General features: G+C 36.8%; 1 protein-coding gene and 1 pseudogene across 12 annotated transcripts in view; both read right to left on the bottom strand.

The window, feature by feature from the left end:
• Positions 1-24,038, bottom strand: part of LRCH3 (leucine rich repeats and calponin homology domain containing 3) — a 135,794-nt gene that overhangs the window by 46,556 nt on the left and 65,200 nt on the right. For all 12 annotated transcript variants that reach the window (XM_036018234.1, XM_028504635.2, XM_028504636.2 and 9 more), the window contains exons 5-8: positions 19,176-19,312; positions 17,690-17,799; positions 1,997-2,090; positions 954-1,074 (exon numbers count right to left, since the gene is read on the bottom strand). In XM_036018234.1, the coding sequence (XP_035874127.1) occupies positions 954-1,074; positions 1,997-2,090; positions 17,690-17,799; positions 19,176-19,312 (462 nt within the window). The remainder of the gene's footprint in view (positions 1-953; positions 1,075-1,996; positions 2,091-17,689; positions 17,800-19,175; positions 19,313-24,038) is intronic.
• Positions 12,791-13,248, bottom strand: LOC114490582 (annotated as a pseudogene).

Raw genomic sequence — 24,038 nt, forward strand, 5'->3', positions numbered from 1 at the left:
GTCTGTTAATAAACTATAAAAACAATTAAAAAATGAAAAAAATTTAAATCACAAATTTTAAAATACCAGAATAAGGAAAACTCAAGATTCAGATGCCCTGGAAAAGCACAATTCCAGATGAATGAAAATGTAATGAAGAACAGCACTGAATTCCTAAAAGAGGTCAAATAGTGACCATACATAAAAAAGTCTTTTAAAAGGAGAATAGTATTTCAAAAGAAGATCCAGGTTAAATCAAAGTTAACAAAGGTCTAGTCCAGGTAAAATGTCTTTAATAAAGTTTCCTCCCAAAATGAAAATAAGAGAGAAACACTGTATTTTAACTGAGAACCTGAACACAGAGAAATCCAAGTTTAATCCTAATAGAAAACAATTTTTTCGCAATCATATAAAAAGAGAAAGTCTTGTATTTGTTTGTTTTTTAAAATACTTTATTAATTTATTTTTAGAGAGACAGGAAGGGAAGGACAAAGAGAGGGAGAGAAACATCAATGTGTGGTTGCCCCTCACACACCAACTGGGACCCTGCCAGCAACCCAGGCATGTGTCCTGACTGGGAATTGAACCAGCCACCCTTTGGTTCACAGGCCAGCACTCAATCCACTGAGCCACACTAGCCAGGACAAGAAGAGAAAGTCTTTAAGAGCTGAAGAATCTCCAGATATACAAACCAAAGGAGTAGGTGTGGAAAAGACCACTTGAAAGAGTTACAGTGGCCCTGGGTGGGTGGCTCGCTTGGTTGAAATATCACCCAGTACACCAAAAAGGTTGTGGGTTAGGTTCCCAATTGGGGTGAACACAGGAGGCAACCAATGGATGTTTTTCTCTCACATCCATGTTTCTTTCTCTCAAATCAATAACATATCCTTGAGTGAGGATTAAAAAAATAAAACTTAAAAAAAAAAAACTAGAGTGATTATAAAGACTTCAGATGTCAATCAGGAACTGTTTACCTCCACCATTTGTTACTACTAAACTGCTGAGATTCTCTTGATACTGGTTTTCTCTTCGTAGTCTTTGTTCTTTAGTAATTTCTGCTACTCGAAGAGGTAAATCTGAAAATTCATCTGTAGGCTTAAAAAATAGCAGAAACATTAAGAAACATCATCCTAAATTTTACACAACAAAGTATTTAAAAGCATGGATATAATATAAACTCATTAAAATTTATACTTGAGAAATAGAGGAAAAGTTCTGGATATGCACAATGGTGACAATTTCTCAACAATGTTAATATACTTGATGCCATTAAATGTACACATAAAAATGGTTAAAATGACAAATTTTACGTGTATTTGACCATGATTTAAAAAAATAGAAGGGCATATATGACTCTATAAATATGTATACATATGTACATGAACTCAAAGTACAGGTACATCTATGTACCTGTATGGATATAGCCACAATTATGAAGATACCAACCCACACAAATACAGAAGCAATAACAAATTACAAATTGGTGGTTGTCTGAAATTACTTTGCTTTGGACTTCCAATGAAACAATCTTATGAATGGTAAATCTTGTTAAAGAAAAGTTGATTTAATCATTTAAACCAATCTATAGCTAAAATATTGTATCTTAGTAATTTTCAAAAAGAGAAAACATAATATTAGTAACTAAATAAAATAGAACTATGATACAATGAGCCAAGAAAGTTGTTTATCTTGAGCATGTGGATATTCTTCACTAAGGTTCCCATCTCTTTACCCGTTAGTTGTTGCTGACTCAGTTCCCGCTTAGGGTTTTAGGATATAAAACTATCTATACAAGATAATGAGGTGATAAAGATGCAAAATACACATGGTAAAAAGATGGTAAAAAAAACATAATACCATTTTTAGATGGTATGACTATGTGGAATTTTTACCATTATCTTGGCTTTTCTGTATTTTATGGAATGGTAAATTGAGCCCAATTAAGAAACTTTTCATTTTCATCATTTTATTTTCTGTTAATCAGGAGTTATAGCATACAGAAGAGAGTAACACTTACTTCATTCCCTGACCATCTCTTATCACCACTGTCAACACTATTGAAGCCTGAATCAAGAGCTCCATAAGGGCGACCTGAGTATAGTTCTTCGTGGCTGCAAAAGAGAGTCGTTAGTTATTACTGCAAAGTTTGATATATTAAAATTAACATTTGAAATAAATCAGATTCAATCAGATTTTATAAACAAACATTTTCATGGCATTTAGAGACTTAACTATTATAATTAAATGATTATTCTTTTCATTTTTGAATATGAGAAGTTACAAATTACAGTAAACAGAATAGTATAATGAGCTCCCAGGTACTTATTACCAGCTTCAAAGCTAACAGTCTGCCATTTTTGTTTCATCTGTTCTTTCACCCACTCCCAATGCCCCTCTCCTTTGGTTTTATTTTTAACAGTACTCTTACATACAATGAAATGCACTCACCACAATTAAAGATATCCTTGTAATAACAGACACCTCTATCATGATACAGGATATTTCTACTTTGCCAGAAAATTCCCACATATCCATCTTTTCCCAGTCATTTTTTCTCACCTGGCCGCTGTGTGCTCCTAAGAGGCAAACTCCATTCTGATTTTTCTCATGTTATATTAGTATGGAAGGTAGAATAATGGCCCCCCAAAATGCCCAAGACCTTATCCCTAGAACCTGTAAATATGTTCCTTTACATGGCAAAGAAAACTTAGGGTTGCAGATAGAAATTAAGTTGTTAGTCAGATGACCTTACAATGGGGACATTATCTTGAATTATCTGAATGGGCTCACTGTAATCACAAGGGTCCTTAAGAGTTGAAGAGGGAAGCAGAAGAGCTCATGGTGATGCTACGCTGGCTTGAAGATGGAGGAAGGGCACCAACTGCCAGTAATGCAACAGCCTCTAGAAGCTGAAAAAGGCAACGAAATGCATCCTACTGAGAGCCTACAGAAAAGAATGCAGCTTTGCCAGCATCGTACTGAGACCAGGATTTATACTTCTGACCTACAGAACTGTAAGATAATAAATTTGCCTTGTTTAAACCTCTCAGCTTTTGGTAGTTTGTTATGGCAGCAATGGAAAAGTAATACAATTAGTTTTACTTATTAAGTAACTCATAAATATGGAATTATATGTACTCTTTTTAAAATTCAGCATCATGTCAGTGAAAACTTCAAGGTTTTTAATACCTTGCAGTAAATGAATGAGTAATAATATGGTAAGTGTAGATTTAACTTTTAAAAATACTGCCAATCTGTTTTCAGTAGTTACATCATTCTGCATTCTCACCAACAGTGTATTTGAGTTCAAGTTGCCAACACTTGTATTCCCAGTCTTTAGTTTTAGCTATTCTGATGGGGGTAAAGTATTATCTCACTGTGGCTTTAATTTATATTTTTCTCATGACTAGTGACACTGAATATCCTCTTGTGTGCTTACTGGTCATTCATTTACCTTCTTTAGTAAAACGTTTAAATCTTTTGTCCATTTTTAAATGCAGTTGTTAATAATCTTAAAAAACATTTTTGCTAAGTAAAAGAAGACAGACATAAAACACTACATAATGCTTTATTTTCTTTATATGAAATTCTAGTAAAGGCAAAACTACAGAGACAGAAAGATCAGTAGTTGCCTGAGGCAAAAGGAAAGGGGAAAAATTTACTATACAAATAGGCAAGAAGGTGATGGAAATATTACATATCTTGATTGTGTTGGTAGTTTCACAACTATCCATTTACTAAGACTAATTGAACTGCACACTCAAAATGGGTATTTTATTATTTGAAAATTATATCTCAATAGAGCTGTTTTAAAAAATCTGCCAAATCAGTTTTGCCAAAGCAGATGTCCCATTCAGACAGTTCTCTAAGCCATGTATGACAACATGGGTACTCCATGAGCTCGCTGACATTTTATGTTGTCAGTCTTAACTTCACATATTTTATAGGGGATAACTTAATTTGCATTTCCACATGTGCTCAATGGTCACTTACATATCTTTCTTTGTGAATGTCTGTTCAAGTTTTTTGTCCATTATTTAATTGGGTTGTCTTTTTAATATTAATTTGCTAGGTATTCTTTAGACAGACTGGAAACAAGTCGTTATATATATATTTTACAAATATTTTCTCCCAATCTGTGGTTTACCTGTGAATTTTCTTTTTTTTATTTGAATATTTTAGGTATTTGTTCTTAGAGAGAGGGGAAGGGAGGGAGAAAATGAGAAAGAGAGACATCTAGGCATATGCTCTGACTGGGAATTGAACCAGCAACCTATAGCTTTGTAAGACAACGCTCAACCAACTGAGCCACACTGGTCTGAACTACCTGTTCATTTTCTTAGTATTTCTTTGCATGATAGATGCTTTTATTTTTATTTATTTATGTAAAGAGGTTTGATGAAATCTCTCACTTCATTTTTTTATGGTCATTGCTTTGTGTCCTGGGAAAACACTGCCTATTCCAAGTTAAAGTTTTACAGCTTTAGTTTTACCTTGTTTTTAAACATACTATAAAAGTTAGCATAGATCTGGCCAAGATGGAAGCGGAGATAGTCACACTGTGCCTTCTCACACAACCAAAAGAAGGACAACAACAAATTTGAAAACAAAAAACAACCAGAACTGACAGAAAATCGAACTGTATGGAAGTCTGACAACCAAGGAGTTAAAGAAGACACATTCATCCAGACTGGTATGAGGAAGAAGACAGGGAGCCAAGTGGAGAGGAGTCTTGGCCAGGCAGCAGCTGGCAGACAGGGAGAAGCAGTGGCTTGTACACGGGGCAGTCCCACATTCACATGAAGATAAACAAGGAGGAACAACTGGGGAGCCAGACAGACAGCAAAACCCAGGGTTCCAGAAAAGGGAAATAAAGCCTCAAAGCCTCTGACTGAAAACACCTGTGGGGGTTGAGGCTGTAGTGGGAGAAACTCCCAGCCTCACAGGAGAGTTCACTGGAGAGACCACAGGGTCTTAGAAGGTACACAAACTCACCCACATGGGAATCAGCACCAGAAGGGCCCAATTTGATTGTGGGTAGCAGGGGAAGTGACTGAAAGCCGGCAGAGAGCAGAGCAAGCAGCATTGTTCCCTCTCAGACTGCTTCCCCACACACAGCATCAGAACACAGAATGTGGGTTTCTCTGCCCTGGTGAACACCTAAGGCTCTACCCCTTGATGCGCCTGTACTATGTAACAGGCGCATCAAGACAAAAACAATGGCCCAAATGAAAGAACAGATCAAAGCTCCGGAAAAAAATACAACTAAGTGATGAAGAGATACTCAACCTATTAGATGCACAATTCAAAACACTGGTAATCAGGATGCTCACAGAATTGGTTGAATATGGTTGCAAATTAGAGGAGAAAAATGAAGGCTATGCTAAGTGAAATAAAGGAAAATGTACAGGGAACCAACAGTGAAGGGAAGGAAACCGGGACTCAAATCAATGGTTTGGAGAAGGAAGATAGAAACATTCAACCAGAAAAGAATGAAGAAATAAAAATTAAAAAAAAAAATGAGGAGAGGCTTAGGAACCTCCAGGACATCTTTAAACGTTCCAACATCCGAATCATAGGGGTGTCAAAAGAAGAAGAGAAAAAGTAAGAAGTTGAAAACTATTTGAAGAAATAATGAAGGAGAACTTCCCCAAACTAGCAAAGGAAATAGACTTTCAGGAAGTCCAGGAAGCTCAGAGAGTCCCAAAGAAGCTGGACTCAAGGAGGAACACAGCAAGGCACATCAGAATTACATTTCCCAAGATTAAAGATAAGGAGAGAATCTTATCTCTAAAATCAGCAAGAGAAAAGGAGACAGTTACCTACAAAGGAGTGCCCATAAGACTATCAGCTGATTTCTCAAAAGAAATCTGGCAGGCAAGAAGGGGCTGGAAAGAAGTATTTCAAGTCATGAAAGGCAAGGACCTACTTCCAAGATTACTCTATCCAGCAAATTTTCCATTTAGAATGGAAGGGCAGATAAAGTGCTTCTCAGATAAGGTCAAGTTAAAGGAGTTCATCATCACCAAGCCATTATTATATGAAATGTTATCATCACCAAGCCATTATTATATGAAATGTTAAAGGGACTTATCTAAGAAAAAGAAGATAAAAAATATGAACAGGAAAATGACAACAAACTCACAGTTATTAACAACCAAACCTAAACAAAGACAAAAACAAACTAAGCAAACAACTAGAATAGAAACAGAGTCACAGAAATGGAGATCACATGGAGGGGGAAAAGTTACAGAGAATAAGTAGCATAAATGGGAGGCAGAAAATAGACAGGGGGAGTTAAGAATAGTATGGGAAATGTAGAAGCCAAAGAACTTATATGTGTGACCCATGGACATGAACTAAAGAGGGGGGAAATGCGGGTGGGACAGATTATGCAGGGCGGAGGGGAATAAAGGGGGGAAAATGGGACAACTGTAATAGCATAAGCAATAAAATATATTTTAAAAAGTTAGCTTAATTCGAAACCTAAAACATAATGAAGTCTATTTTTCAATGGTCTATTAGCATTTTATTTAATAATCCTGCCTAGGCTGAAAAATAACTTGCAATGTACAAATTCAAAAGTGTTCTTCTGGTATTCAATTTTGTAATCTGTATATTCTTACATAGTTCGTGTACATAACTTTAAAGTAAAAGCTTTATGTCAGTTTAAAGACAAAAGAAAAAAAACCTTATGTGAATACAAGAGAGTTTTTATAACTTGTCAATTATTTTACTGATAAAGATCTTAATTTGGTCCTGGCCAGGGTGGTTCATTGGTTGAGCGTCATCCTGCAAAGTGAAAGGCTGGCAGTTCCATCCCCAGGCGGGGTGTGTAGGAGAGGCAACTGATCAATGTTTTTCTCTCACATTGATGTTTCTCTCCCTTTTGTTCTCCCTCCCTCCCCCTCTAAAAATAAATAAATAAAATCTAAAAAAATTAAAAAGAAAATTAAAAAAAAAATCACTTGGGAAAGTTTAACATCAGGATTTAAAAAAAGATCTTACTTTGTGTGTGACAATATACAGACCTATGTATCCAATGTACTAAACATGCTGATATGACACATCTGCTCTTACGATTGTTTTAGAATCTAGATCTGAAGGACAGGAACTATGTGTGTTTTATTGCAGCAAAGTCAGGCCAAGGCACAAAATTTTAAAAGCTTTCTAATGAAATATGTATTTATACCACACTTAAAAAAATTATTTTCTGCAGCTGCCAAAAGAAATATGTGTATTTCAAGAATTACTCTAAGTTTTTCAAGTAAAGATATTCAGAGCTCTAGAGGATACTGTTTATCTACTGTAATGTATTTTCTATCAAGTGGCCAATCAAAATAAGCCTAACTTTACTGTGGTATTTCTCAGTGGTCAGCATGAAGAAAATTAACACTATCTTTTCATTAAGCTATTTTATTATTTTATTCAGGGATCTTTAGTTCTCTACATATTTGCTCTGGCTCAGAGATTAAACTACTAAGATTAAAGAATGATATGCAGGTTTACTAATTTTCCAGGTTTGGTCAGGATATTCCTGATTTTAGCTCTATAATTCCTATGCCCAGAAAACCCCTTAGTCCCACACAAAGCAAGACAGATGGTCACCCTACATATTATTATGGCCTTCAGGGGGTCAGACAGAGTTCTGCCAGCCAGGCCCCAGCTGTGCCCTGTCAGAAAGTCCTATCTCCCTAATAAACTACCTTGATTCAAATGAGTAAGTGATTTCCCTAGAGCAGGAAGATAAACTGAAATCAGTATAGTGTAGTGAGGAGTTTCAAAGATGACTTTTAAAATAGTTCAACAGATCTAGACTAACAACGTGGTACTGTCATTTACTAGCTATACGATTTTACCTTGTTTAATTTATCACAAGTTCTATTTTCTTGTAAGTTAACAAAAAGAAAAAGGTTAACAACACCTCACCTTGGAGAGTTGCTATAAAGAGTAATTAACCCTGGCTGTTGTGGCTCAGTGGATACAACACTGGCCTGTGAACCAAACAAAGGGTCACCAGTTCAATTCCCAGTCAGGGCATATGCCTGGGTTGTGGGCTGGGTCCCCAGTAGGGGATGAGTGAGAAGCAACCACACATTGATGTTTCTTTCCCTCTCTTTCTCCCTTCCTTCCCCTCTCTCTAAAAATAAATTTAAAAATCTTAATAAAAAAGAGTAATTGAAAAAATATAAGGTAAGGACTTCCAAAAACCCTGATTGGCACAAAGCATTAATTAAAAGTTAGTTATCAGTCTATGAAGATAGCACTTTTTAAAAAGATTTTATTTATTTATTTTTAGAGAGAGGGGAAGGATAGGAGGAGAGGAAGAGAAACATCAATGTGTGGTTGCCTCTCACATGCCCCCATATGGGGACCTGGCCCTCAACCCACACATGTGCCCTGACTGGGAACTGAACCAGTGACCATTTGGTTCGCAGGCCCGCACTCAATCCACTGAGCTATACCAGCCAGGGCAAGAATGCACTTTTAATAAAGAACATTTCCTGTTATAACAAGTCACTGAAGCTGCTTCATTTGAGTTAGTTCACCACACGTTTACTGAATGCTAGGCAGTGTTCCAGATCCTAAGAATATAAATATGATGGTCATTGTTTTCACTAGCCCAGGCTTGTTGTAGAGAATTAATTTCATTACTGGGGTTACAGAATCAGGACTTTTCTTATCAACAGGTTAGTCTTTCCTCAGTTTTCTTTCACTGCCATAACCTCATAAACAAATATATTTGGTCTATAATATAAATCTGCTTAAAATCATTTCAACAAAAAAGCATAGGTCACTAGAGTTCACTATTGAGAAATATGTGTGCCATTGTATAAAATGAAAATGTTATCACAGCAATGCCAATTGCAAAAGGAGCTGGAAACATTTATACCTGGAAATTAGTAAAACATCTGTGATCTTCAAAAAATTGTTTACGGAAGATTGTGTGTTCCTTTTATACTACACAAAAGTATTTAGAAAGTTACATGTAAGGACTAAAAGTACCATAGCACCTAATTTGTGTTGAATACCTGAAGAGCTACAGAATTAAGAAAAAACTCTCTTTAGTAAGACAGGACACAAGACTAAATTGGTTCTGGATCACAGCACATAGCTAGTAACTATAATGACTATATTTCTATTTCTATAAGGCTTTCTGATCAGTAAAGCACTTTCACACACAGGTCATTTGATCCTCAGAACTACAGTTAGGGTATAAACATAGTAAAGATTATATAGAAGAAATTGAGTGAGAAGAAACTGAAATCTTGCAGAGATCAAGTGAACTCCCCAAAAGTATGAGATTCACAGCTAGAACCAAAACCTTCTGATTCCACGATGGAATTTTAAATAAATTTATTGCCAACTACAATTCAATTTCACTAATATGTACCACAGTGAGGAAGACAAGAAGTTATACAACCGCATTCACTGGTGCACGAGGAGTTGAAGGAAATATTTTATATAGTATATATAAATTTTCTACATACATATATGTATACATTTTTAAATTTCTAGTACATTCTGAAACCATTACAAATAAAGTAGCATAATTCTGGAGTAAATGGAATATATATAGAGAGATTAATCTACTGAGCATCATTAAGAATTACTATAAAGCCTTGGCTGAGTAGCTCACCTGGTTAAGTTTTATCCTGATACACCAAGTTTGTGGGGTTTGATCCCCAGTTAGGGCACATACAAGAAGCAACCAATGAATGCATAAATAAGTGGAACAAGAAAGCAATGTTTCTGTCCCACTCCCACTTCCGCTCCCTTCTCTTCCTCTCTCCCCCAAGATGAATTTTTAAAGAAAACTTTGTAAAAAAAAAAAAAAAAAAAGAATCATTACAGGGACTGTAATACATTAGTTCTACAATTGCTAATTCCTCTGGAGAAACATAACGTATTTATGGTATTTAGACTTTCCATTTTGGATAGTTTTCTCCACTGACTCAAGCTTCCTTTTAACTCTTAGAAACACATAAGTCTCTTTGCCAGGTTTTTTTGATATATGTTCTTAAAGTAATATCATCGGGATTGCTATAGCAAAAAAAAAAAATTGGGCCAAGACAAAAGATAGAATCACAGGTCCTACAACAATACTGCACCCCTTAGTTAAAACTCAATTATTCATATAGCTCATGATGCTTCTTAGTTTCTTTAGGCATACTCTCACATATACCTTACCCAGGATTCACTATTAACTGTGTTACACTCAAAACGCACAGGTAGAAGTAGCATTAGCAGTAGCAGCTTCATTTTCCTATTGTATTATTTCATGAGAGAAAAACTTTTTTCTTAGCAAAAATTACTGACTCCAAGGGAGAAAATCAATTAGTGTTTATATAAAATAAAAACTACTTTTATTTGTTGTACATCTTTTAAGAATATAGGTGCAAAACACTTTTAATGAAAATTTTAAATAGTAAATCCAAAACTTCAATGAGGAAGAAATAAAGAGTTGTAGGCTTCTGGTCAAAATGGAGGCATAGGTAAATGTGCTTCACCTCCTCATGCAACCACAGAAGGAATTACAACTAGACCTCAAAACACCCAGAACCTTCAAAAAATCGAGCTGTATAGGAGTCCAACAACCAAGATGTAAAGAAGCTACATTCATCCAGATGGGTAGGAAGGGTGGAAACGGGTGGAGAGGCATGGAAATGCACTGTGGCAGGAACACATGACAGTGGCAAAATGGTCATTCCCACATTCACATGTGGTGGATAAAAATCAGGAGGGATAGCTCAGTAGTAAGATCACAGCCCCAGGCTACACCACACAGCCCAGGGTTGCAGTGCCAGGAAGATAAATCCCCGTAACTTCTGGCTGTAAAAATCAGTGGGGGTTGAGGTGGTAGAAAAAACAGCTGAAATTTCATGTGACTATGCTTAAAGGGCCCACATGGACTCAGAATGTACACAGACCCACCTTCTCTGAAATTCAGCATCAGGGCAACAGTAGGAAGAGCACCAATTGCACACATAACTGGAAACTGGGCAAGTGCAGGCCAAACCTCCAGAAGCCAGATAGCAGCATTATCCCCTCTCCAAGTCCTGTCCCCAACCCCCAAAACAGAGCCACAAAGTGGTGAAATAGGTAGCCCTGCGCTGGTGATTACCTAAGGCTCTGCTCCATACAATGTATAGGTGCCTTTTATACAATAGGCTATACTACTAAGACAGGGAGTCAATACAGTCTACCTAACACATAGAAACAAACACAGGGAGGCTGCCAAGTTGAGGAAACAAAGAAATAAGCCCCAAATGAAAGACTAGAAGAAAATGCAAGAAAAAGAACTAAATGAAATGGAGATAATGAACCTATCAGATGCAGATTTCAAAAACAATGGTTATAAAGATGTTCAAAGGACATACTGAGTATTGAAACAACATAAAAAACACTCAGGAAGAAATGAAGGTTACACTAATTGAAATAAAAAAAAATCTTCAGGGGACCAACAGTGGAGACGATGAAGACAGGATTCAAATCAACAATTTGAACACAAGGAAGAAATAATCATTCAACCAGAACAGAAAGAAAAAAAATAATTTAAAAAAATGAGCATGGTGTAAGGAGCCTTTGGGACATCTCCAAATGTACCAGCATCTGAATCATAGGAATGCCAGAAATAGAAGAGGAAGAGTAAGAAATTGAACACTTATTTAAAAGAATAGTGAAAGGAAACATCCCTAATTTGGTGAAGGAAATAGACATACAAGTCCAAGCAGCACAGTGAGTCCCAAACAAATTGGACCCAAACAGGACTACACCAAGACACATCGTAATTAAAATGCCAATAAATAGAGAATCTTAAAACTAGCAAGAGAAAAACAGACCATTACCTAAAAAGGAGTTGCCATAAGACTATCAGCTGATTTCTCAAAAGAAACCTCACAGGCAAGAAGGGGCTGGAAAGAAGTATTCAAAGTCACGAAAGGCAAGGACCTATATCCTAGATTACGCTATTCAGGAAAGGTATCATTTAGAATGGAAGAGCAGATAAAGTGCTGCCCAGGTAAGGTAGATTTAAAGGAGTTCATCATTACCAAGCCCTTATTACATGAAATGTTAAAGGGGCTTATCTAAGAAATAGAAGGTCAAAAACTATAAACAGAAAAATGACAACAAACTTACAACTATCAACAACTGAACCTAAAAAAAAAAACAACAACAAAAAACTAAGTAAATAACTAGAATTGGAACAGAATCACAGAAATGGAGGTCACATGGAGGGTTATCAGTTGGGAAGGGGACGGGGGTAAATGGGGAAAAAGGTGCAGGGATTAAGAGGCAGAATTGGTAGGTACAAAATGGACAGGGGGAGGTTAAGAATAGTATAGAAAATGGAGAAGCCAAAAAACTTAACGCATGACCCACAGACATCAACTAAGGCCAGGGGGACTGCTGGAGGGAATGGGGGTACAAGGCAGAGGGGAACAAAGACAGCAAAAATTGGGACAACTGTAATAGCATAATCAATAAAGTATGTTTAGAAAAAAACACTGCAGGAAAATAAGAGTTCTATATTATAAGCAATTAACTAAGGTAGAAGGAAAAATAAATGAAGAAATAAAAGGAGACCACTGAGTAGAGCAAACTAAATATTCATGGAATAATGGTGTAGGTTGCCTCATATCCTCCCCAATGCCAAAATCTTGCTCTAATGGAGGTCTAGATCTAGCACAGAGTACGTCAGACCTAATCCCCACCACATGACAAACCTTTTATGTCCTCCTTAACATCATATACCTGCTTTCAGTCCTCTTTTATGACTGAAATATTTTAGGTAGGAATCTCCCCTCTGCCCCAAGAAGCCAGCACGTTTATTGATGTCTACTTAAGTCCTTCAGGTCCTGAAGGCTTCTTGGTCTCACTTCTCATGGGGGAAGGAAGCCCAACCAAGACAATACAGACTGTAGACGTGCCTCCAAGACAGCACCAAGGTCTGTTGGTACAGAATGTTGTCGGTCCCCCCACCCTTCAAGTACACTGGGAGTTCACTGTCCGCCTGGAAGAGTTTCTGTTTCTCAGCCACTCAGTTCTGCAAGTGATTCCGGGCAGTTGAGATGAAGGAGTAAATCAATGCCTGGGAAACACTCATGGTCCTCATTTCTGCATCCTCCTCTTTGGCTGGGGTCATATCGTCTCTCAAGGTCCAAGGACATACAGCCTAGGTAAGAATCTTCTATAGATATGTATTACTTTCATTAACTACTCCTTCTATAAATGCTCTTTCCTTAAAATATATTTTACTGATTAAGCAATTACAGTTGTCTAAATTTTTTCCCCTTTCTTACCCTCCATGCAGCACCCCCTAATACCTCAGGCAATCCCCAAACCACTGTTCATGTCCACAGGTCACTTGTGTAAGTTGTTTGGCTACTCCATTTGTACTGTACTTTGCATCCCCACAGCTATTCTGTAATGACCTATTTGTATTTCTTAATCCCCTCCCCTCTTCATCCATTCCCTCACATAACACCCCTAACTTGACAACCATCAACAGGTTCTCTGTATCCATGATTCTGTCTGTTTTTGTTTGCTTAGTTTGTTTTCCAGATTCAATTGTTGACATTGGCATTTCATTGTTCATAGTTTTGATCTACTTTTTCTTAAATAAGTCCCTTTATATTTCATATGCTAATGGTTTGGTGATGATGAACTCCTTTAGTTTTTCTTGTCTTGGGTGCATTTTGTCTGCCCTGTAATTCTAAATGATATCTTTGCTGGGTAGAGTAATCTTGGCTGTAGGTTCCTGCTTTTCATGACTGAGTATTTCTTGCCTATCCATTCTAGCATGCAAAGCTTATTTTGAGAAATCAGCTGACAGACTTGTGGAACTCCCCTGCAGGTAACTAACTGCTTTTCTCTGCTGTTCTTAAGGTTCTCTCTTCATTTTTAACCTTTGGCATTTTAATTATGATGTGTCTTGAAGTGGGCCTCTTTGTATCCATCTTGTTTGGACTCTCTGCATGTCTTGAACTTGTATATCTATTTACTTCACCAAATTAGTGAAGGTTTCTTTCATTATTTTTTCAAATAGATTTCCAATTTCTTGCTCTTTCTGCTCTTCTTCTGGCATCCCTATGGTGCGAATGTTGGAATGCTTCATTGTCCCAAAGGCTCCTTATACTATCCTTTTTTTAAATTCTTTTTTCTTCTTGTTGTTCTGTTTGTTTGTTTGTTTTTTGCTACCTTATCATTGATTTGATTCTTGGATCCATCCAATATACCTGTAAATTGTGCTTTATTTCAATTAAAGTATTCTTCATTTCTGACTAATTTTTTTTATGCCGTTGAGGTCCTCACTAAGTGCCTAGAGAGTCCTCATAACCAGTGTTTTGAACTCTGCATCTGATAGTTTGCTTATCTCCATTTTGTTTAGCTCTTTTTCTGGAGTTTTGATATTCTTTCATCTGTGCCATGTTTCTGTGTCTCTTCCTTTTGGCAGCCTCCCTGTGTTTGTTTCTATGTATTAGGCAGAGCTGCTATGCCCCCCGTCTTGGTAGAGTGGACTAACGTGGTAGGTGTCCGGTGGTCCAGTGGCATAGCCTCCTGTATCACTCAAGCTGGGAACTTGAGGTGTGCCCTCTGTATGGGCTGAGTACACCCTCCTCTTGTGTTTGAGCCTTGGTTGCTCTGGACAGGTTAATGGGAGGGACTTACCCAGGCCAGTCAGCTTCAAAAACTGGCTGTGAGCACTGACCACCAACCTCCACCCTCGATGGAGGATCAGCTGGGCAGGGGCAGGATGGTGGTACTCTGATGTGTGCTGTAGCTGTCCACTGGGTACAAAGGCAGTAGGGTTTTCCAGGTGGTGCAGGCCAAGTTCAGCTCCTACCTGTGTTCTTCCCAGGGCCACCCTACATAAGCTATAAGGCAACTTGACATGGCAACTACTTGAGCTGGGCTCCCAGGTGAAGTCAAGCTGTGAATCTAGGCTGGCTGCTGCTAGTACTGGGCCTGGGGCCACTTAGCAAGAGGTAAGGGTGCTGGGAGCTCACTGAGACCTGCTGTTGCTTATTTGATTAGGCCTTAGGGGTGTTGTGAAGCATGAGCCAAGACCAGCCACTCACATGAAGTCAAGGTTAACAGTTTGGGTTGCCCCGTAAGTTGGGTGGGACAGAGTCTCAGGAGATCTTCAGGGCAGGGCAAACAGTGTTAGCCAGGTTGATGGAGTCTCAGATATGGCACCTACCTGTTAGTTCTGTGGCTCTGTGGCAGTGGAGGGCTCAGAAAAGGGACAGTGGCCTCTGCCGGGCTTTCTCTCCCTCAGTTCTTGTCTTGATACCGGACACTTGACTTTCTCCTTGTACAGCACTGGTGCCATTCAAACTGCTACCTTGATGCTAGAGCTCAAAGATAATGAGTCTGAATAAGTCTGTGTGTGGGCTGGTTAAGAGGAACTGCTCAGGACACAGACGTTTATTCCACTGACTCAACCTATGCTGATTTCTGCAGCCAGAAGTTATGGGAAATTATCTTCCTGAAAGTGGAACCTTGGGCTGGAGTGCCTGGTACGGGGCTGGAACTCGTTGCTCTTGAGATATCCCTCCCATAGTTTTATACACCACATGTGGATTGGGGACCAGCCCATTCGGGGTCTTTGCCCCTCCTACCAGTCTGGATGGACTTGGTTTCTTTAATTCTGTAGTTGTCAGACTTCCATTCAAATCCATTTGTGATGGCTCTGAATGATGGCTGTTCTATAGTTTAGTTTTAGTTTTGATGTGGTTGTGCAGGGAGGTGAGCCATGTGTACTGATGTCACCATCTTGACCCGAAGTCCATTTTGTTGTGGTTTTAATATATCCTTTTGTACTTGTATAAATACTAGAACCTGTATTATCATATGCTTTTACAACCACATTAGTGTGGGTGTTTTAAATATCCTTTATAGTGTGTAAGAAAATTTAATCTAATAGCTATACTAAAAAACTCAGAATGTCATCACCAAGTTGTCTCTAATAACTTTAAAGCAGAGGAAAGCTGGGAGGGAATTAACATTTATGCAACCAAACTGACTGTTCACTCATTCAGTAAATACTGCTGAGTATCCCCTGTGTGTGCCAAACATTTAGCTGTAGTAGGGAAGAGTAAGAAAGGCATGGTCTGTGGCAAAGCACAGAAATCAAACCCCTTTGGAGAAATACCCAACATACTTGAGAAATCATGTTCTATGTAAGTAAAATTTTCAAATAGCTTGAGATTATACCATAATACCTCTTTATACCATAAATACTTAAATATTTAATTCTAATAATTTCTGATTAAATAAACTTTTAAGGCATATTCCCCCCTTCAGTGCAAGTGATACACCTTAATAAATGTTAGCATTTTTTAAAAGATTTTATTTATTTTTAGAGAGAGAGGAAGGGAAGGAGAAAGAGAGGGAGAGAAACATCAATGTGTGGTTGCTTCTCACATGTGACCCCTCCACTCCCCCCCACTGGGGAGCCAGCCCACAACCCAGGCATGTGACCTACACTGGGAATTAAACCAGTGACCCTTCGGTTTGCAGGCTGGCACTCTATCCACTGAGCCACACCAGCCAGGGCAGCATTTTCCTAATGAGCATGAATTATTATACTCTGCTAAAATGTAGCAATAGCTTAAAATATAGAAGGTTCTTTGCAAATATGCCAAATTGCTGGTTTTATAGCTTCACTTTTTTAAAATATCTTATTAAAATTATGAAATGTATCATAGAGATAAAAAAGAATATTAAGACATAGCTTTTAAAACCTGATGAGACATTATTAATACCTTTAAAGACTCCTCAACCCCTTTCACACTGAATCTTCCTTCCTCTCAGAGTTAACCACTAACTTGAATTTTTCCTTTAATATATATCTGCTGTTTACAGTTTTATTTTTCCCTCAGATTACTTTTTATACTTTTCATATGTCTGCCAAATTCTACTAAAACATAAATTTGTTAAGATAACAAGAAGCAAGCTCATTAGGGCTGTGCTTTTGTGGAAAATGTGACAGGTTGTAAGGCAAAGTAGTAGAGGTTCTCCTTTGAGTAAGGTCTATGGGTGTTATTTCACCTTCACTGAGACATCAATTTTGCCTGTTAAAAGCCTTTTGAATATAATTACTGCTATTTAAGATTTTTCCAGATGGTTGGGAATGCCAAGTAGATAACCTTATGAAGTCAGGTGTTATAGAGCTGAGGAATTCACAGCCAAAAGGATCCCAAAGTGACATCAAGAGTCATCAAATATAACCTCTTCACTCCCTATGGCAAAAACGAAGCAAAGTTTCCTAGTTACCAGCAGAGCCAAGGTCAGCATCCAAGTCAATCAGACCAGTGGTTTTCGACTGCAGAACTCTCCAAGGGATATTTGGCAATGTCTGGAGATATTAATATTTTTGTTTGTCTTACTGGGAGAGTGCAATAGAAGGCAGGGATGCTGCTAAATATCTTCCATGTACAGGACAACTTCTCACAAAAGAGAATTATCAGGTCCAAAATAACAAGCAGTGTTGAGGTTGAGAAACCCTGATTAGAATTACACTTTGCCACATCTAAGTTATCAACATTTTACTTAATATGAGGATTCTGAGAAAAACAGTGTCAAAATAGGTTATTTCCCTTTAGTAAAATCTTCAGGCAGATTTAAAGGTCTAATGTATTTGATTTCTTATGAGATGGAATATGATAAGCAAACAAACAAACAAACGACAGAACTTACTCACCAGGAGCCAAAACCCAAGGGTCTCCTATCATAATCTGGCAGATCTGGAGCAATCTTACAAGCCTGTATGTTCAGGTACTTAAATATGTGGATTTTGCCTTTTATACATATCTAAATAAAGTAACACACAAATTATTACTCATCTGAAATGTGTCCCCTTTTAATCACAATCAGCTTTTTACTTAATATATATTGGAAATAGAAGGCATTTCTATTAAGTACATACAGTAATATTAAAAATCTAATACTCATTTTAACAAATTATTTTGTTATTTTAGGTATTTAAGTATAAATACTGATTTTATTTTGTAGACACTAAGTTTCAGTAACATATAAAATAATTTATGATTACAAAGAAAACATCAAGTAAACATATCACACTGATTAATTAGGCATAGCCAGGAATTTAAAGCACTGCTCCTACATGGATTATATTAGCAACTTTTTCTTCTTTTTTTAAATTTTGTTTCTTTTATTTCTGTATTTATTTATTTATTTGATCATTTTAATTCCACTTTCCCCACCCCACCCTATATTAGCAACTTTTGCTTTTAGAAATTCAACAATCATGTACAATTATGTTTTCAATCCTACTTTCTGCTAGAGAGAAAAGCAGGAAATGTTTAAATGTTAAAGCTATAGATATTTTTGTTGCTACATGCTGACTTATGTCCCAAAAGTCAAAACATAAATACTTAAGGATTATGAGAACCTTATATAGTGATGAGGTTTACTCATAAAGTTTTAACTGCCATGCAGAGGCTTGTACCATCAATTGATTTCTGAAGAGTAAAAAAGCTACAGCCTGGACCTATTTTTTAGAATTGTATAATATCTAGAATCTATACGTAACACTACCTTATAAATACTTATTAAATAGATGTATTTCAGTCACTGCTAAACAAATGACCAAACTAAATAAAATAGGAACGTGAGATTTTAGAAAATGAGAAGGTACAAAAATAATGGATGGAAGAGATGTACTAATAATCTTTAGTTTTGAAAGCTAAGTATTTTTATTTGTCTCTAGCAATTACATTGTCTACAATCAAGTTTTATCAGAAAAAAAATGCACTCATTTAGAAAATAGCTTGAAGGGTTTTTCCCAGGAGTGAAAAGTGAGATAGGTTGCAGGTGCCTGGTAGTCAGATCTCAGTTTTAATGGGTCTTGGTTCTGTTCCTCGAGGACATTCAAATGTTTATTCATGTGTTTTAATGATAGAGGAGATACAGGAGGCTAGAAAAAACTTTAAGGAAGAATCCTACAATTTTTTTAAAATGTCAATTTCATGAAAGGAAAAACCACTTCTGGAAACAGTATCTTGCACTGTTTGTTTGGTCAAGGCTTCTAATGAATGCCTAAGTGTGTGAATTTATTATACAAGAACTTAATTTCCAACAAAAAGATAAATGTGTATAACTTAAATTTAAAGTTTCATCCTTTGCCAAAAAAGTTCATAACATACTTCAGATCAATGATGGTTTACCTGTGCAGGAGGAGACTGTAATGGATTGTTATCTAAGGCAATCATCTGTAGGTGCCTTAGGTTCCGATAACAAATAGGGATTGTTGTAATTTTATTGCAGGAGAAGTCTAAACGTATTAAAGGCAATTCTGCCAGCTCTGCAAAGAGATAAAATGGAAATCAACAATTAATATTTCAAAACTAGACAATTTTAACAGAAGCTTCTAGTTAGTGGATTTAATGTAAGTATTTACTTCCACTCTTTCTCTTAGTAATTAACTGACACAGCAAGGTAGTATCAAATGAGATTTAGATGCTTACAGACAGGAAATCTAATGAAAAGCAAGCTGTTTCACTCCTCACAGCTCGGGTCCTAATTGTCTCCAGTCATCACAGAAGCCAACAAGTTATTCCCTAATGCAATTGAATTGAAAGGCTCTGAACTCAGGGATCCCAGGCAAAATGGAAAGTCAGGATGAGCTGCTAGTTAAAATGGAAAATTTAAGTGAAAGTCTACACACTTAATGGCAAGACCTTAGTACCTTCCTACCCAACCCCATCCCCACCCCAGCTCTTGAATGCTGGAAATTAGGAATATACACAAGGTAGAAGAAATAAATCATTCTCTGGAGAATCTATACAGTCCAACATAAAAGACCTTCAGATACTGATATGGAGTCCCCCCCTGCCTGAAATAGCCACCTTGCTGCTTTATTACCATTATACAATTTCTACCCAGTATGCTTAAAACTTCTAATTGACTCTATACTGACAGTTTACGATCCACAGACATTTAGAAAAGCCTCCAACATGGAAGACGGAAATCAAAACACAGAAACCAATTGAAAAGAGGAACTAAGAAGAAACAGGTAATATATAGGAAACAGAAGAGTTTGAAAAACTGGAACTAATAACTCTAATTTCAGAGTGATAAGATACTGAGTTACTAAAACAAGAAAGATTAAAAGAATCACAGAATGATAAGCATTAGGGGAAATGAAAAATATGATGGCAGAAATTAAAAATTCAGGTGAATGGTCAGACTGTATACTACTTGGTAAAAGAAAATGACAAAGAAATAAACAAAAAAGATAAGAAAGTCACAGGATCAATTAAAGTGTTACAACTTCCAACTCATAAAAAATCCAGAAAGAGAGAACAAGGAAAAAAGACAGGAAACCATAAAATATGCATACACACACACACACACACACACACACACACACAAAAGGGGGGAGGGGTGGCCTACAGTCAGAGGCAGCAGTGGCCAGGCTGTGGGGCCCGTGTGGTCACAGTGACTGTTTGGCTGTCAGGCTGCAGCTATGAAGGGTCCTGTCCAAGATGGGGTGGCTTCAACAGCTACCTCTAGAACCATGAAATCTAAGGCAGAGAGAATGCTTGACCTGCAGGCTTCCTGAAGAATAGAAGGCTAGAACTTTGCCCCAGGAAAATATTATCGAGTTTGCCAAGAAGTAAATGATGCTAATACAAACAGCTAAATTAAAATGTACAGTATTGGATAAAAAAATTGAAGAACTCAAATCAAAACCTGTTGCTGGAGGAACTAATGATATTACTAAGTATACTGCAAAAGAAAGATGCATGGAAACTACCACATACTATTCATTTTTTCTTCATTCTCTAGGAAGACAACATGTGTGACTTATAACATGAAATAAAATCACTTCAGATTTCAGTGACATAATGCAGCAGGAAAGGCACAAGACCTTTTTGGCAGAATGCCTCCCATACCTCCTCTATCATTAAAACGCTTGCCTCGAGGAGCAGAACCAAGACCCATTAAAGCTGAGATCTGACTACCAGGAGCCTGCAACCTATCTCACTTTTCACTCCTGGAAAAACCCTTCAAGGAATTTTATTAATTTCCTTATAACTAGGAAGTTTAACATGACTATGTATAATCATCTGAAAGGTATTAATGCTCAATTTCAGGTGTATGGGAAAAAGAAAATTTTCTGGAAAATGAAACATCAACCATAAGGAGGTTTTAAATTGGGTGAAAGAAGTCAACTGGAATATGCATATATAATTCCATTTATCTGATATTTTAGAAAAGACAAGCTATAAATATGAAGAACAGATCAATAGTTGCCAGAGGTAAGACATAAGGGGTGGGTGTAATTATAAAGGGAGGTGTTTTTTTTGAAGTGATAGAATACCTAGGTATCCTGATTGTGGTGGTGGTTGCATAAAAAATGAGTTAAAATTCACAGAACTGCATTATTCCCACTCAAAAAATCAATTTTACTGTATGATAATTTTAAAAATAAAAAAATACTTAAAAAAGAGAAATGTAGGACAATTGTCCAGAATGGAGAATGTGAGTATCTGGTTTGGAAAGAGGCCCACAACGTATCTAGTACACTGAATTACAACAACTCATACTGCCCTGACCACATGTTGCTCAGCAGGTTGAGTGCTGTCTAGCAAAGCAAAAGGTTGCAGGTTTGATTCCTGGTAAGGGAACGTGCCTGAATTGTGGACCCAGTGCCCCACTGGGGTGCCTGTGAGAGGTAACCGATCTATGTTTCTCTCACACATTGAAGTTTCTCTCCCTCTCCTTCCCTCTTTCTGCCCCTCTCTCTAATATAACAAAACAAAACAAAACAAAAAAACAAAAAGCACATCATCATAAATTTCAGAGCAGTAAGAAAAAAGGGAAGATCTTAAAATCTTCTGGAAGAAAAAAAATGGGTCACAAAAATGGACTGGAACTATGAATAGCATCAAATTTTCTTTTCATTTCTCTTGAAAAATTGAATAAATGATTTTTATCTGTTATAGTTCCAAGGAAGAAAAAGTGAAGCAGGCAGGGCCTTGTGGACCTCATGACCCCCCACCCGTGGGGGGAGTGGTGGAGGCAGCACATATACAATCAAAGGAGAAAAACACAACAGATTCCTGAGGAATAGCATCAAATTTTCAACCATTAATTTTTAACAATAAAAGCTAAAATTGAAAAAAGACCCAAAACTCCTGAGAATATAATTTTCAACCTAGAATATATAATAAAATTATTCATCAAGAGTGAGCACAGAATAAAGATATTTCAAGAGAAGTATCAAAAAAATGTTTTCCTGCTAGAAGATGCTCTCTAGCAAAATGAGGGAGTAAATTAAGAAAGAGGAGTTGTCAATTATACCTCAATAAACTTAAACTTTTTTTAAAAGTAAGAAAGAGACAGACATGGAGCCCAGGAATAAGAGTATTCAATATAGAACAAAGAAAGTTGGGCAGCAACAACAGCACAAGTAGCCCAGACTGGAAGAGAAGGGAAAAAGGATCAATGAGGGAGGTAATGCAAAGAATATAAAAATGATAGGTAATCTGATTAGTTTGACTAATAAGGCTGCTCCAAAATAAAAAAGAGAAGAATTAACCATAGGTACTTAAAAAAAACAAGCAAATGAAAAGAAACAGAAAAATTATTAATACCAGAAAAACAACAAAAACAAGATGTACAAGGAAGAAAGTGAAATCAGAGTACTTTAATTGGCAGTGAACAATATTTGTATGGCTATAATAATGTAAATGATAAATAACAACTTAATCAAAAGTTGTAATAAAATTACACTGGGAAGATGCAAAGAGGGAAGTAGAGGTATGATGGTGATAATGTAAGGAAGTTTAATCTTCATCTACTGTCAAAGCAACCTGACATAAAGTGTCAAAAAGTTGATAAATTCAAGAATAACGATGTAAAGCATCATTGTTCATTAGAAATATGTCAACAAATACCAGAAGAAAGTGTCAAAGGAACTGAAAGTAGACGCGCTTCTGGTCACTGAAATTGGGGAGGGGATAGTTGAGGTGCGGGAAATGCTATTATTTATTTTAAGCTTTTTAATATTACCTGCTTTCTGGACGATATATTATTTGAAAAGCATTATAATTAATTTAAAATCAAATGGCAATATAACAAAGGATGCACTATTTTATCTACTGAATTATAATGTTCAATTAATTAACATGAACTTCCACTCTAACTTGTGCAGCTGTTCGAATAAAGCTTCCTGCTATCTCAATTTAACTGAATATGCTGGGATTACAAGATAAACTGATTTTAAAAAACCATTCGAGCCCTGGCTGGGTAGGTCAGTTATGGCATCATCCTGATATCCCAAGGTTGCATGTTAAATCACCGATCAGGACACACAAAAGAAGCAACCAATGAATGAATAAATAAGTAGAACAACAAATCGATGTGTCTGTCTACCTGCCCCATACCCCTTCCTCTCTCTCAAATTAATTTTTTTAAAAAACATTTAAAACTATTTGGTAATTTCACAATTTTCTTGGTAATACACATTCAAAATATGATATAGGAACGTATTAGATGACAAAACTATTAGACTGCAGTGTCATCCGAAACCCCAAATTTTTATTTTCACCAAAACCCCAATGTTTCATTTAACTGATTTCATATCAAGTCAGTATTATCACATTATAAGACTAAAGATCAACCATAGTAGGTGGGCCCTAAGAAGAAGAGCAACCCTAAATAAAAATCTGGCTTATAAGACCCTGTGTTATGATTTTGGTCAGTTCTGTTGAGGCTTTCATTCACATTCCTGAGGTGACAGAAGGTAGAAGTAGGAAAAAGTAAGGAAGGCTCTGAAGATACAAGGTGAAGGGTAACTGAACAAGCCTAGCTGAGAGGAAAGGAATGCAGGAATTAGGGTAGTGTGGTTGCAAGTTAAGTGTATTAAAGTGGACTGGAAAAGTCACTTTCTGAGATCTTACTTGGGATCCAAAATGACAAAGCTACACTGCTATGTTAGAACTAAGTATCATACTACTGTATCATATTTAATATCTAGTAAGTATCATACTGAATCAAACTGGTATCAAAATTTGGATTTA

The sequence above is a fragment of the Phyllostomus discolor genome, chromosome 2 (genome assembly GCF_004126475.2).
Source record: "Phyllostomus discolor isolate MPI-MPIP mPhyDis1 chromosome 2, mPhyDis1.pri.v3, whole genome shotgun sequence".
Taxonomy (NCBI): Eukaryota; Metazoa; Chordata; class Mammalia; order Chiroptera; family Phyllostomidae; genus Phyllostomus; species Phyllostomus discolor.